Source organism: Rhagoletis zephyria, unplaced genomic scaffold (assembly GCF_001687245.7).
Source record: "Rhagoletis zephyria isolate East Lansing unplaced genomic scaffold, Rhagoletis_zephyria_1.1 Rzeph_scaffold_01632, whole genome shotgun sequence".
NCBI classification, from domain to species: domain Eukaryota; kingdom Metazoa; phylum Arthropoda; class Insecta; order Diptera; family Tephritidae; genus Rhagoletis; species Rhagoletis zephyria.
The window spans coordinates 97,883-114,923 of NW_016158716.1; the positions used below are offsets into that span (position 1 = coordinate 97,883).

Below are 17,041 nucleotides of genomic sequence, written 5' to 3' on the forward strand. Positions count from 1 at the left end.
TATCTCTTTTTGTTCTGGTACTTACAAACATCGGACCAAAGTTATAATACCATTTCATGCTCATGAAAGGTATAAGAAAAAACATATCAGATTCCCCAATTATGGGATTTACTGCGGCCTTGCGCAACAATGCAACTCTACCCCTAACCAAGATACATGCAGGTAGGTTCAGACATAATTCCAAGTCGACGCCGTAGATTTTGGGAGCATATACTACGAACTGTTAAAACCTGGGGAAACTATCATGTATGTATATTTACTTAAGCGAATAAATTTTTTACATCAAAGATTTTTATAATGGCTGCATTTCTTTATTCATTCTGAACGTTTGGAATAAACTTTTTTGTTTACTTATTCTTTAGAACGTTCCTGATGATATGTTAACGTATACTTCAAAGGCATTCTGTTTATTCCGGACGAGAAATGGGATTATCCGGAATGTATAAAGAAACGCAGCCAATATATTTTCTGGGAAGTAGAAAAATTGGAAAGTATTTTATGTACAGATATGTAAACAAAACTACTAAGTATTTNATGCTATGCTAGGACTTTAGATATGGACAGTAGGGAAATAAAGACAAATCGATTACTGAGTGGAAGATCGACCTATCTCGACAGCCAGTTCGTAAACGCCCTATCTCAAAAAACTTTTCAAGAGCCCTTCGACCGATGGAACTGAATCGGCGTTATGCTTAAGTATACCATGCAAGAAGACGGTATATTTAAAAAGAAAAAAAAAACATATCAGATTCCCCAACTATGGGATTTACTGCAGCCTTGCGCAACAATGCAACTCTACCCCTAACCAAGATACATGCAGGTAGGTTCACTGTGGCAGACATAATTCCAAGTCGACGCCGTAGATTTTGGGAGCTTATACTACGAGCTGTTAAAACCTGGAGAAACTATCATGTATGTATATTTACTTAAGCGAATCAATTTTTTACATCAAAGATTTTTATAATATATTTTCTGGGAAGTAGAAAAATTGGAAAGTACAGATATGTAAACAAAACTACTAAGTATCTTATTTTTTCTATCGGTTTCCAAATATTTCTTTTTTTGCTTTTCTCTTATCAAAAGAGTTTTAAATGTGTACTATTTTTTTCTTTTTGTATAAAAACAAAATCTCATCTAAATTTGTAGTATTAGTAACGGGCTTTTTCGTGCTTATTCGCGCTTTTATGAAACTTTACTGATCGCCCATGCACGCACGAGTTCGTGCTGACAGCAAATATTCCGGCCCGTACCCGCGGACTTAGGCAGGAGCCCATACATACATAAAACTTACTGGGAGCACTAGATTGCACTATTTCACGCGCCTGCTTGCAAGAATCCCCATGAAGAGTAAGTAGGAAAGCATAAAGACCCACATAGACAGTACTTAAGTATTGTCCGATTTTAAAAATTGTTGTTTAGGAGAAATGAATGAAAAAATAAAATAAAATTATAAGCGTTTGCCACGTTGTGCGCCCAACCGAAATCGGCACCAAACTGTTACTTATCGGGGGAACTTCGTGTAGGTTGGTGCCAATATCTGCCCGCGCCAATTGAAAACTCTTTTAGGTTCAAGGAATCGAGAAACCTTAACTCGTCAACATTTGTTCCCATGGTGATCGGTTTTGCTTTCTGTACTGACTGAAGAAACCCGCTCAAACACAAAAGTCCTGAGTTCAAACATGAAAAAAACAGCCGGCTATGGACAAGAGGTTGTAAGACTACAAACAAGTAACTCCCGTTTGAATGTGGTGCTTTTAAAGTCGCAATTTCGTAACGTTTTCTATTTATCCTAAGTATATTTTAGTGGGTTTCCCACATGGCNGTTCGTGCTGACAGCAAATATTCCGGCCCGTACCCGCGGACTTACGCAGGAGCCCATACATACATAAAACTTACTGGGAGCACTAGATTGCACTATTTCACGCTCCTGCTTGCAAGAATCCCCATGAAGAGTGAGTAGGAAAGCATAAAGACCCACATAGACAGTACTTAAGTATTGTCCGATTTTAAAAATTGTAAGCCGTTTGATATGTTTTACCAGGATGAACCACTGTGCCATGTTTAGGAGAAATGAATGAAAAAAAAATTAAATTATAAGCGTTTGCCACGTTGTGCGCCGACCCGAAATCGGCACCAAACTGTTACTTATTGGGTGAACTTCGCGTAGGTTGGTGTCAGTATCTGCCCGCGCCAATTGAAATCTTTTTTAGGTTCAAGGAATCTAGAAACCTTAACTTGTCAACATTTGTTCTCATGGTGATCGGTTTTACTTTCTGTACTGACTGAAGAAACCCGCTCAAACACAAAAGTCTTGAGTTCAAACTTGAATCAAAAAAACAGCCGGCTATGGGCAAGAGTTTGTAAGACTACAAAAAAATAACTCCCTTTTGAATGTGGTGCTTTTAAAGTCGCAACTTTGTAACGTTTTCTATTTATCCTAAGTATCTTTTAGTGTCTTTCCCACAGGGTNGAATACTCTCTTTAGAGATTAGTCGCACAATTTTTTGCAGGGAAGTTTATGTGCATTTGAAAACAAAAATTTTAAATATTTANCTAAGGGCCGTTTTCTCAAGTATCCTGTAACTTTAAAGTTCACTTTATATTTAAAGGTTACATTAAAATTTGAGATTGTGCCTAAAGTAGAGCATTTTATTACCCGTTTTAAATTGGTTTACAACCAAGAAAGATACATACGTCATAAACTGATAATAGAAATGCTTAACTTTAGACATAGCTTTACTTTTAATCCAACCTTTAAATATAAAGTAAGCTTTAAAGTTAAAGGTTACATCAGAAAACGGCCCTAAGTAGTTAGCAGCGGCATGCATATGTATGTATGTATAGGTGAATGTATGTGCGGGTGTGTGCATGTAGGCTACAAACTTAACCAATTAAAGAAGGCTGACAATTTAATAGCGATGACAGTTAAATAATTCGTACTAAGTAGGGTAGCGAGTAGCAGAATAAATAAAAATGTGCTGAAGTGCACTGCATGAAATTACTTAGAAATGATTATGTGTGTATGTATGTATATACATAACTAGTGTTNGCTCCGAAAGTCTCGAGTGGTAGTCTTCCAATAATTCGAGGGCACGATGTGCTTCTGCAATAATAAAGAAATCAAGGTGAGAGATTTAAAACTGCAGACTAAATAGTTAGCAGCGGCATGCATATGTATGTATAGGTGAATGTATGTGCGGGTGTGTGCATGTAGGCTACAAGCTTAACCAATTAAAGAAGGCTGAAAATTTAATAGCGATGACAGTTAAATAATTCGTACTAAGTTGAGTAGCGAGTAGCAGAATAAATAAAAATGTGCTGAAGTGCATATAGCGACCTGCATGAAATTACTTAGAAATGCTTATGTATTTATGTATGTATATACATAACTAGTATTTGTAGTAAGTTTATGTGCATTTGAAAACAAAAATTTTAAATATTTAGTGTTCTTTTTCTCTCTAAAAGAAAGTCAGTTTGGCATACTTTGTATATCGGCATAACGTTCGTCTAACGTCATTTCCGGCGTGGTCGCCTCAATTTGACTGGCTTGTCCAAATATTGTAGACCAATAGCCACGCGTATCATCGTCACCGCCGCTATCGCCGCCAACTGCACCCTCTACATCCATGTCACCTTCTTCATCCACATCCATAGCTGTCGTCGCTTCAGCAAACTCGGCGCGCGTCACTGTAATTGACACCGTATCGGCAACAGCTTCTGCTGCCTCCGCCACTTCAGCTTCCATAGCTTCATTATAACTCTCTTCTGCACGCATTACCGAGTCGATTGTATATTGTCTGCCCTCCGACGTTTGGCCATAGATGCGTTCACGTTCGATCGACTCGATCATCGATTTGAATCGATTCAATTCGAAACGTAAACTCTCCGACATATTCGTCAATTGTGTACTGTATGGCTTCGAAAATGAACGTTGTCTTATTCTATTGCTTACGCTATTCGTATACGTTTCGTTTTCATCACGCGAAACATCCGATTCGGACTTTTCAAAGTAACCGGACTCGATGTCCGGTGTTTTAAGGCCACTACTCAAGAGATGTCCGTACTCGAGCAAATCCTGCGCAGAGTAGTAACACTCAATGGATTCGCGCACACGGTCGCGCCAATTTTCTTCGTCCGCCAAGGCGGTTGCGGCAGTTGCGGCTGTGTTGTTGATGCTGTTGGTGTTGCGTGCGTCTTCTGGTTCGCTTTTTGTATCTAAACATTGCGCGGTCGAATCTACGCCGTTGACCTGGTCGACGAAATTTTTGCGCCTACCGTCGTCGTCGCTATCGCCGTTGTTGGCGCTAAAGTCGTCATTGAGGCTGGCACCAGGGTCCGATTTGGGAGCTGGCCGTTTGCTCGATTGCTGTTCGTTATTTTCAGCCTTTGCGTTGACTTCTTCGTCTGTTGTAGATTTCTCTTGCACCACTTCAATGGCAGTTGTAATACCTGCAACCGATTCTTTTTCTAATTTATTGTTGGCAGCACAGTCGGGTGGCTCTTCTAACAACGCAGTGTGTTCTTTGCAATTCGCATGGATTTCTACGTACACTTGTACGGCATCGCTTAAAACGTTTGACGAATTGGTGATTGCGTTTGAATTTGTGGTTTTTGCCTCCACAGTATATTCTAAGCTCTTAAATGGTTCTTCAACGTCTTCTTCCTCAGAGCTGTCACCCAAATTTCCGCTTATTTTTATTACTTTCACTGTGTGCACTTCAATTGGTGGATTAGGTTTCGCGTTATCAGTCTCGTCAACGACTAGCTCGAAAGTCGGTTTCACGTGCTCTTCTTGACATTCGTCGGTCGAGTATTTTTTTAGAGTCAGCGGTACTTTCTCTTCGTCCTCTTCAGACAAGTCCTTAACTGCCTGTTTGGCACTTTTATTGTTGTTTCTCAATTTACTTGATTTGAGTGGCGTTTTCTCTACACTTTCTACGCGTGAATGTTGCACTCGTCTTCTTACACGTTGCTTACTCCGCGAACGTCTATTACACTTGACCTTTTTCGTATCTGTAACTAAGAGACAAGCTCTTTCACCGCGCCCATCACCATCGTCGTCATCATCACCTTCGTCGTCATCATCACCATCGTCGTTTGCATCACTATCAACATAATCTTCGACATCACTTACGGCGCCGCAGTCAATGTCTCGCATATCCCCAATATCCTCCCCGTATTCCGGTTCCGAGGAATCAACGTCATCGCCTTCGTCGCCATCATGAAATGTGCGATTATCGCTACTCTCTATCAGATTGGGATCACTACTTCGCTCGCGTTCACTGTCAGTGTCCATGTTCGGTCCGTAAACGTGTTTTGTTTTTGGTAAACACAGTAAATTTGCAAAAAGTTTGAAATAGTTAATAAACTATGCGTATGTAGAGTTCATGATGCACTGCCAAAACATTTCTTGAGTTAAATATAGGATTTTGTATATATTTTATATAAATATTTTTTTAGAGTACCGCGAAAATGCTTTTCGAGAACGTCTTGTCACAAAACCACGTCTTTGACTAAGCGCTAAATTCCATGGAAGACTTACAAAACGCCCTACAATTACGCATTGTCGACGAGCAAAATGCTATCTCCCATGAGTGAGTGTAGAAGCGAATTCGGTTTTTACATGTCTGTATGCCTGTGTGCCATGTTAAGCAATGTAGAATTCTGCTTAAGCGGCTGGAGGGTGTAAGTGAAAAAAATAAAATATAAAATATTGCAAAACAGTCAACTAGAAGCTGTGTGGCACACACACAAATTTTACAAGCAAAAACAATCAATATTGATCGATGAAAATTATGGTTTTGAGCCGAGTTTTAAATGTCTGTATAGTTTCATGTACGACTGTATGCGGCCTTACGCCTATGTACATATGTATATAAATAGGTATGTATGTATGTTTCTTTGTACATATGTACATGTCATTACCGGTCTGTGTATGTCAACTGAAGGAAGGTCATTGTTTCCGCTTCCATTAAGCTTTTGTAAATGGAGAGAAAGTGAAATGCAAAATTTGTTACACAACAGAATACACAAGAAAAAAAAAACGAATACAGAAAGTAATCGTAATGCAAAATATGTTAAGTGAAAACAATTCAAGGAATGCGCACATATGTTTGTATGTGTGTACATATCGCACCTTAAATCAAAAACCGTCACAACTCAAAAACTTCCAAAAATTCAGGAGCGGCCAAAACCATTTATGCGGGGCCAGCAAAGCAAGCAGTTGGAGAAGAGAGTGACGAAGAGCTGTTTCATAGAAAAAATTAATTTTGAAAAATTTTGAGTTGTGTCGTTTTTTGATTTAGGGTGCGATATGTACTTGTGTATGTATGTGTACGGAAGGGAAGTTTAATGGATTGTGGAAAGAAAGAAAAATAACCATTCCTAGTACGAGTAAATGTGAGTTCACTACATACACAATATGTATACAGTGGCGGCCACATAATTAGGGACACTACTTCTTTACAAGCATTTTGATTTTTTCTTACAAAAATATTGTTTATACTAGAGATGGGTAAATTCGATATTCGAAGCTTCGAGATTTGAATTTTAATCGAACTTTAGCTCCAAAATAGCAATATTTTAAATCGAACTTTGTGGTGCTAAAATTCGGATAAAATCGCACTTTTCTTGAAGTAATCAAATTTCGTCGTTATTTGCAAAACAGCAATCCCCAAAATCAAAATCGAACTTTGTGGTGCTAAAATTCGGATAAAATCGCGTTTTTTCTAGAAGTAAAAATTTCGTCAACTAATCGCATTATACGTCTCAGAAAACTATTTTCTATACACATTTTGCAAATTTTTTTAGTTAATACTTAAAAAAAATATAAGACACATTTAATATATTTTTGGAGTTTTCCTAATAAATATTTTTTCACGTCGCGGCGAATTTTATTTGTTTTGTTATAACTTTTAAATTTGCAGTAAAAAAAAATGTAAAAAATTGGAATAAAGTGAATTTGTACCACCGAATTTCGAGTCGAATAATTTAATGGTTGGGAAATGTTCGAAATTCGGAAAAAATCAAATTTCAACCCCCATGTGACCATGTAACTCAACTCTTTTTTGATGCTGACAGTGTTACGCATTTTTTTTTACATACATACAAAGTATGTTCGAGATTTTTTTTTGTTCATGGCCGCTTGAAACTTTCACAGTATTTGACTTAAATTGAATGAGCTACCAAACTGCATACTTTAATTTTTTCTAGAAATTCCGATTAAAAAGTTGGAAAATTTAATGACCGTTTTCTTGAAATTTGGCGAATTTTTATAAATTTCGTACAAGGTTTGAAACTGTGAATTTCGTGTTTTTCATTGTGGTATAACTTTATTTTTGTAAAAGAAATAAATTAAAAATAATTAAATGGTCAAAGCAAGTAATAAAGTAGTGACCCTAATTATGTGGCCACCACTGTACGTAGATAAGTAAATGATCACGTACTTGACAGCTTTTTCAAGCGAGTATGGCCATAAGCATTTTTGGTGCTCTTACTACTCATGAACCTTCCTGAGACTCATTTAAAAATGATAAAAAGACCTGTTCCAACAGGAGTAAGTTGGTTAAATTATCCAGCAAAAAGTTACTCACATAATTTTACATTGTAAAATAGTAAAAAGAATACAATTTGTTAAATGCCCTTGCCTACTTGACAGCTTTTTTAAGCGAGTTTGGCCGTAAGCATTTTTGGTGCTCTTACTACTCATGAACCTTCCTGAGACTCATTTAAAAATGATAAAAAGACCTGTTCCAACAGGAGTAAGTTGGTTAAATTATCCAGCAAAAAGTTACTCACATAATTTTACATTGTAAAATAGTAAAAAGAATACAATTTGTTAAATGCCCTTGCCTACTTGACAGCTTTTTTAAGCGAGTTTGGCCGTAAGCATTTTTGGTGCTCTTACTACTCATGAACCTTCCTGAGACTCATTTAAAAATGATAAAAAGACCTGTTCCAACAGGAGTAAGTTGGTTAAATTATCCAGCAAAAAGTTACTCACATAATTTTACATTGTAAAATAGTAAAAAGAATACAATTTGTTAAATGCCCTTGCAAAAAAGACTGTAGACTTATGCGTGTACGGTGATTTTTTTTTGTTTTTTTGCTTAGGAAGTGGTATGGTAAGCAATTGCTTTAAATTGTACAAAAAGTTGCTCATACGCCATGTAGGTTGGGCTTGGTTTAGTGCTAAACGCCGCTTAAAACCATTTATGAATGAAAGTGGCAACCCTACTTAAACCATTAATCAGTCAGCTCTTTTAATTTTTTTTCCTGTTGCATTGATGATGGCGATATGTACCATACATAACGCTCGTTTCGAATAAAAAACTGTATATTACCGCGAAGAAATTGCGTTTCGCAGTATTTCCATTTAAAAATAAATGCATTTTTTTACAGTTATCAAATAAAATAAAGCTTGTACACAAGCTTGTAAACATTAAACAACCGAAAGGGAAACACTCAAAACCGGTCAAGATGTCCCCGTGTATTAAAAAATGTACGCAACAAAAAGGTATAAATGTTGTATTTTTTTGAAAAAAAAACCGTAGTATTAATTTTTGGATTCCAAAAACGTATTATTAAAAGCATTGATACGAACGTTAACCATACATGTACATAAAAAATTCTAATTTTCTTTGTAGGTAAGAGAACGGCAGTATTGATTACAAATAGTGTGTAGTAATCAGATTAAAATTAGTTGAAGAAATCGCCAGGTAAATGGAAAAATTTCGAAAAAACTCGAAATTTTTTTTTACCATATTTTCCATACAAAATCAAAAGTTTAAGGGTACGTTCACACAGAAAATGGGACCGAGCCAAGCGAAGACGTTCCGAGCTGAGTGAAGCTTTCAAATTACTGTGGCTATATGAAAGTTTTCATACAGCAAGCTTTTCAGAAACGTCTTGGGACTGAAAGCAAATCAATTTTTGCATTTGAAATTTTCTATTTAATTTTTCAGCTTCATGACGCTACTGCAAACGATGTATCAAAATATTCAAACAAAAACGAATTTTACAAGTAATCTTTTGTATTGTATTTGTTTGTGGAATTTTTCTAGCCGAGTCCATTAGAAAAGCTCCGCTTCCCTTCATTCAGTTGCTTCGCTCGGCGCCGCTCGGCAACAAGCTTTTCAGGCGTTCCTCGCTTTTCAGGTTTTCAGCAATAGCTGAATTGTATAGCTGAAAGCCTAAAAGCTTGTTGTGCTGTTGTACTCTAACTCATGAGTTCAGAGATATAAGCCAATTCGACTCAACTTCTGTACGAGAATTAACTTTAACATGGATCAGAGATGGTGGAGCAATTGATAAGTATTAAAGTTCATCTGTTATTTTAAATTTGACAAAGTGGAAAGCTATTTTTAATGAAGCGTTAAAATGTTAATCTTTTTCTACTTTTTTTTTAATCATTGACAATGGCAGCCTTTCAAGCCTTGGAGTAAAGATTCATACATTTATATTAAATATTATCAGCTAATTAGTCTGTACATGTAAATACTTAAAATATGTATATACATGTATCCATATGAAAAATTATGTACAAATGTATGTATGTACATTAGACTGAATCACTCCCTATACAAAAAAAATCGGTACTGTGTTTCCATTGGAATTATAAAATCTATTATATTTTAAGACGTCCACCCAAATATTTCGGAAAACATATTAAGATTTATGTGAGCTGGACCGATTTGAAAATACCTCCAAAAATGGAGTTTTTATGAATAAAAACAGTTTCTTAAAGATTTTTATTTCAAAAATTCACCCTCAAATGACAAAACGGTTTAAGCTTAAAAAATTAGACTTTTGGTGCTTTTTTTTAACTTTTTTCAAATATTGCTATAAAAAAAATTGAATAATTGAATCTAAACTCTTTCGATTTATACTTGTGAGGTATCATTGGAAAGGTATTTTCTCACCCTTTTTATTTCTTGGGTAATAAACTCATTCAAGGTATGAAAGAGAAAGGTAGGATGAACGAACGTCATTTAAAGTTGAATTAAGATGTGCTCGTATTTGAAAAAAAGGGACACGAATGACTTTTTTTTTTGGACAGAAACAAAAACAGTGTGGAAATACCTTTCTACTGAGATCCCATAAGTCTAAATCAGAATAGGTTTTGTCCATTTATTCAAACTTTTCGTGAATCAATCTTTGAAAAAAAGTAAAAAAAAACAGCATCAAAAATCGTATTATTACGATTCCGTCGAACAGGTTTTTAAATATTTTTATACAGATTTTTTAAACGTAATCTATTTTGTAATCTGAAGGGACTTTTTTCTTTAAGAAACTATTTTTAATTTATAAAAATGGTGTTTTTAAATCGGTCCAGCTCACGTAAATCTTAATTTTTTAAATATTTTGGTGGAAGTCTTAAAATATAATAGATTTTGTAATCCCGGCAGAAAAAGCGCAACTTTTTTTTGGTGATGCAGCCTAATGTACATACATACACTTATTAATGTATGTATGCGCATAAGTAGTGTTAAACTGCCTTATCGCTATTTTCACACTCTTCGAAAAAATGCATAAATTTATGTAATTGCCCCGTTTAAGTCTTACAGCGTAGCAAAAGTTCATATTTCAATATGCAAATTATTTGCGAGCCTACCAATCGACTACCAGCAAGCTATAGTCTATAGGGTGTGCTCTCTCTCTCTCTCACACAACTTCATATACTACATGCCTGCATGTATTACGAGTATTAACGCCCAACAATTAGCACCGGGTGATTTGCACGCGATGAATAAACATTGACCAGTTTTTAACCACACAACTCAGTTGTGAAACGGATATTGTATCCATTATGCCAGACATGGCATGTGTCCACTGCCATAAACGCTTAACTTCCGGTTTAGACTAAAATTTTTTCAAACTCGTGTATTTTTGTACTGACTTATGAAGCATGCATGCCGATTAAGTTATTAAGAGCAACAAATTGCCATTCGCACTTAAGTAAATATTTTTACATACATTTTTAAACAGGCAACGAAGACAAGGATATAAGGTGTAGGTAATTTCTTATTTGCAAATAAACTGTGTTATTCAAATTCGTTTCGTTTTTCGCATTACAAAGTCAAAGGCCTCGCACCTTGGCACCACAATTGCTAAAAGGTTAATGGACGGCAGTTTAAACGGAAAATGATTTCTTATTTTCTGTCAATATCCATATAAAATTAAAAAAATTAAAATAATTTTTCTCTTAAGTTGCTTTCGTGAAATTGGCTATTAAAATCTTTTTTCCATGATTTTATAGTCCTAAAGCTCAAACTTACCACAGTAACTGCTTAAGCGATTTCGCCTAACTTTGGTACTAGACTTTGGTTTCACTATGCAAGACGTTCTACCAAAATCTTAATTATTGTTGTTTTTCCACAAAAATTTTCATTAATAATACTACAGGGAAAATCTCAACTTTTTAAATAAAAAAAAAAACGCCGAAACACGAAAACTTAATATTGGGTAGTGATTATGGATATGTATATTTTCATTTTTTATGAAAAATAAATTAAAATTTTAACAAGGAAAAGATAAAAAATAATAAATCTTTTGTATATTTTTTTCATTTCTATTAAAGCATGTTCTTTTGCTAAAAAATCAAGTTACTAACGATGATAATCGATGTTGCTTATCCATCGTTTTGAATGGTCTAATGAACATGGGCAATCGGTTTTTTTTTTTATGAAATAGGAGTAGAAAATAATGTTACGCATACGCCATGTCGTACATGTCCATACTCGTACATGGTAATATTTTCTATGTTAAAGTTTGAATTTTTGCACCTTTCATGAGCATGAAATGGTATTATAATTTTGGTGCGACGTTTGTAAGTACCAGAATAAGAAGAGATAGATCCATGAAAATGTATAGTTATATGATCAGAACGACGAGTCCGACTGAAATTTGGTGAGTTATTTTTAAAATGCATTAATCATTTTTCGGAACCGGAAAAATCTAACCACTATTATTACTCATTATCAATAGAATACTTACAGTAAAAAAAGGCAAAGATCGGGCCACTATAACATATAGCTCCCATAAAACTTATTGTGCAGATATGAGATTTTTCGTTATAACTCATTCATTTATGTAGCTTGAAACATGCAATATCGCATTACTTTCACTCATTTTCAAAAGAATACTTACAGTAACAAGTCATTTTGAAGCAAAAAACCAAACCGATTTCAATTCTCATATAAAAATTTAAGATTATCGCTAATCACTTCATGATCCAATGATCGAATTTAAACAAAATTAGAAATGAACGGAACTCTTAAATTTGTGTATGAGAATTGAAGTCGATTTCGTTTTTTCTTTAAAATTACTTGTTAAAATAAAAGTTGTTTTCCTAAAAACAAAAATTCCAGTCATAGTTCATTTCCACCGAGCTTTAATTAAAGGGGAGTAAAATTGAGAAATAATGAAAATACCTTTCCGATCACCCCATTTTAAAATTCTTGCAACTTATATGAGCTCTTCACTGCACTTAATCTAGGCTATTAATCTACAAATAAATATGCTTTGGTTGATTTTATATAACTTAATTTGAATTTCATATAACTTAATATGAACTGATGGTTAAACCAAATGAATGTTAGCGCCATGGTTTCTGAATTTTTAGGTTAGTGTGGTCAGTCAAAATGTTGTTTTCGTTTGGTTTGCTAAAAATTACTGTTTTCTGTTTTTATTTCTTGTTTTGATGATCACTGTTGCTTACCTTGTTTCTTTACAGGCATTTTTGTGTGATCTTAATTTTGATTAGATTTAATTATTTATGCTAGTAGCCGCAATATAGTTTTACGGTTATTTTGTTTGTTATAATATTTTTGTTTTTGGAATTGCTAATGCTTTGTTCGAAGAGAATGTTGCGGCAGTTCACGTTCTGTTTTACTTTTCTCTTTTAATATTTATTGTAATAAGTATTGTATTTGTTTGACTAACACGTCTTCTCAACTCCACTTGCGATAGGATTCACGTAACTCACGCCTACGGCTCAACACAATGCGACAAAAACAACAACAATAACTGCTGTACAAGTAGAGAAGAAAAGGGAGCTTAAATGAAGAATGTTGGTGCAAAAACAAAAAGCTCTAAAAATTATTAACTAAAAATTTGCGACGTCTAAACTTGCATAGAAATATAATTTTCACTAGAATTTCATTATCTTTATATGTATGTACATATGTACGGGGACATGTCCGCGCGAATAAAATGTTAAGCTATGCAAAAATTTGCGTCAGCGAAACTGAACTGAAATATTATAACACTCAGAAATATGTATCTTGCTTTTTATCGCGAAAAATTTAGCACAACAACAAACAGCGCTGTTGTCCGATTTGTGAGTTATATGAGAGTTTTCGTTTTTTTTTAAGTACACTATATTTTTTTATAATTATTATTATTATTTTTTTTCTCTTCTAAAAATACAAACAAACGCGCCAGTCGCGACTTGCTAAACGTCCATTAATGTCAGGCGAATAAGAAATTATGCCTGCAACAAACGTTGCGTCGAGGTGGTGGTGGTGGTCGTTTTGGTCGTTGGCGATGCTGTGTAGTGATCTGTGATCTGCAGCGCGGAAAGATGTCAGCGGCAGCTAGTGAGATGCGACGAGTGAACGAAGTAAAAATGCAAAATAATACGAGCGGCTGTGGGACGACGATTGCGATGGCGCTGATGACGTTGATGTTGACGTTGGCAATTTTGAGTAGACGACATCAACGATGGTGGCGGAGTACATATACATATAGCATGTGAACCCGCCTGGTCGCCGATCACAAACACTTGCTTGCTGGCTGACAAAACTCACAAGCAAATATAAGTATGTCTTTGCATACAACCACACTGAAATTAAGATACCCGGCCAGCAATGTTTGTTTGGTTTTTCAATCTCATCCGCGTAATTTATTGTGCTTCGACCGATCGATGGACCGCCTTGAATTTCGCAAATACCGCAAAAATTTTATAAGGGTATTCATCAAACCTTATAAATGCATTGTAAACCGTATAAACTTATAATTGTGTAAACCTTATAAATGAACTGTCAAAATTTGTATGGAAACTCGTTTACACATTTCTGATAAATTTATCCAGCGATTTCACTGAATAAACTTGATAAACTGAAGACAATGCAACTCTGTCGCAACTCTAGCTATGTTTTCTTAGGCAATAATCGGGATCCGCATACAAATTTTGCACGCAAATTCAACAACGATATGATCCTGATAGAGATCTGGTTCAATTATTATCCCGTCTGTTTGTTTTGTTTCACTGATAATTCGCAAAGTTTGGTAGCCGTGACAAATGAATTCATACACAAACAGACATTCTGCCATTGTTTCTTATAACTTGCTTCAAATAAATAGCCTTTATGTTATATGTACATTTATTTAAATAGATATCTCGTAAATATAATTTTTTCCAATTTAGTGAGGTAGTTTCTATAATTTCTTTATCCCTGTGCTAGTAGTATAAAGTTAGTGACACTGCGGTTTATAACCAAAGAAAACGCGACTATTGTCGCATATGTAAACGAAAAGAGAGTGTGGGTCGTTCATGTAACCGAGTGCATAAACTTATAAGATTATCTGCTTGATAAAGTTATCGGTTTAGATGAATACCACTTATGTTTCGAAAGAAAGCAAAAAAGAAGCGCTAAGCACTAGTGAGCGCGCATACTAAAATTTTGCCATAATAACCGGCAGTCACGTTAGATGGCAGTGGCGGTCGACAGGCGACAATATTTCACTACGCGACACTTCCTTGTGGCCGGAGGAGCATAGGACCGCGCGCGGTGGTTCGGGGTGAATGGATCCACCTTTGTACAATTTTTGACACCGATTTATTAGCGTTTTTTGCTTACATTTGTGCGCATATAATTTTGCGTGTGTGTGTGTGTGTGTGTGTGCGTGTGTAGGCCGAACATTTCATAATTTGGCGTAGACACCTTGAGGCGAAAGAGTTATAAAAAGGCAGAAAAAAAGGTTTTCTTCTTGATGGCTTTTCCCAAATGAATATTTTTTGTCTCGTTAAATTTTTCACAGCTATTTTGTGTTTTGCACTTTTTACGTTTTTTTTTTCTTTGCAAGTTTCCTGCTACCGAACGATGGCATTGTACCGTAATATTTTGGTATAATTCAATTTGGCAAGCAGCAGCATATAAAATCATGCATACCCAATTCGTTATCTATGTACGTCAGGGCATCCATTAGTTCGCCGTGATCGTCTATCCAACTGTCTAGTCCGTTTAAAAATATATTTTGCTACATATGAACACTACTACATACATATATATACACATGTGACTCTATACTAAAAATTTCCTACACGTTTTTTGTTTGTCCTCTTTTCGCTTGATTTAGATTAAGATACAAATCGCAACGACATGCAATTAAGCGATACGTATCCGCACTATCGGCGATTTTAGGAGCACAAAATTGCTAGAAAAACTCCAAATGCAGGCACACATACATACATACATACTCAATATCAAAGTATTTGTATGCTTTTTTAGTTACTTTTATCCAACAAAATACCGCGTACTAAAAATTTTTTCTTTCACTTAAAACTCCTCAATACAATAGACCCGAAAAGTCTCGAAACAATCCTGAAGACCCGAAAAATCCCGAAAGAAGGATTTTGAAAAGTTCTGAAAAATAAAAAAAAGTCCTGAAAAAATACCCAAAGTTCTTAAAAATATGCGAAAAGGATCCCAACGGTGTGGGAAAAATCCAGAGAAAATCTGGAAATATTTCGAAAATGACTGAAAAATAACCCGAAAAACTCCTGAAAAAAGTAACGCGAAGAAAGTTCGCAAAAGATCCCAAAAAAATATAAACACAACGAATTCAGAGCAGATTTAAAAAATATACACACGAAGAATTCCAAAAAGTCTGAGAACACAAAACTTCCCAGAAAAATACGGACAAAAATGAAAAGTAAAAAAAAAGATCAGGAAAATCTCTGAATAGTCCCGGAAAACTACTGAAAAATATAACACGAAGTATTCCAAAAGGTCTTAAAAACCTAAAAAAAAAAATCCGAACAAATCCTCAAAGTACTTGAAAAAATCCTAATATTACAAGGAACTTCCAATAAGATATGCGGAAAATCTTCAAAGGTCTAAAGATCCCAAGAAATAACGCAAAGAATTCCAAATAGTCCTGAAAATAATATATGGCAGGAATAGTCCCTAATTTAATTTAATTTTATATTGAAAACATTAGTGCATTAAGATGTAATCTTTACTTGCACAATGATACAAACAAATTGCAAGAAATAAAATAAAAAGTACAGATAATAATTAATATTACAATATAGATTAAGGTAATGTGTACGTTGAATTACAAATCATATATTCTAAAATAAAACAAAGGTAAGCTTATAACCACTATTCTTGATCACGCTTGGAAGAAAAAAAGTTAAATATGAGTTTTTTGAAGTTGCCTATGTGCAACGCGTTCTTCAAGGACAGTGGAAGGGAGTTCCAGAGCCTTACCGCATTAATAAAAAACAGTCTTGAAGTGCATAAATAGTTAAATCTCGGAAGAATAAGACCTGACGAACGTGTACTCTTGGAGAACTTAAGTTTATTGTACAGATATTCCGGGCTCTTCGTGATAAATAATTTGAACATAAAAATGCAATTTTGTAAATCACAGCCAAGTATAGAATTACGCATAGATGAGAGATGATCGTATTTCTTTAAACCAAATACATACCTTGTGGCAGTGTTAATGGCGATATTCAATTTTTGGAGTGAATGAGAGTCTAATTTGCCGTAGACGATTTCAAAGTACGTGATATAAGGAACAATTAAACTTGTAATTAACTTTTTCTTAGTGGCTACCGGTACATACCGGTACTCTAAGACATCGTAGAGTAAAAAATATTTTACTCACAACTTCATTAACATGATCATCACACGCAAGTCTAGAGTTAATAACGAAACCCAAATTCCTGGCTTTGTCAACTAATTTAAGCTGGTTGGCAAGAATAAATAAGTTGGGAATATCCGATGCCAAAAATTTATCTTTAGCGACA

At 35.0% G+C, this 17,041-nt stretch overlaps 1 protein-coding gene across 1 annotated transcript in view; it reads right to left on the reverse strand.

Moving 5' to 3' along the window:
* The window catches only part of LOC108364681 (uncharacterized), a 98,483-nt gene extending 92,665 nt beyond the window's left edge, over positions 1-5,818 (reverse strand). Inside the window, exons 1-2 of the mRNA XM_017618463.1 lie at positions 3,484-5,818; positions 3,037-3,103 (exon numbers count right to left, since the gene is read on the reverse strand). Of these exons, the coding sequence (XP_017473952.1) occupies positions 3,037-3,103; positions 3,484-5,296 (1,880 nt within the window). The 5' untranslated portion in view covers positions 5,297-5,818. The remainder of the gene's footprint in view (positions 1-3,036; positions 3,104-3,483) is intronic.
* Positions 5,819-17,041: the final 11,223 nt, after the last annotated feature.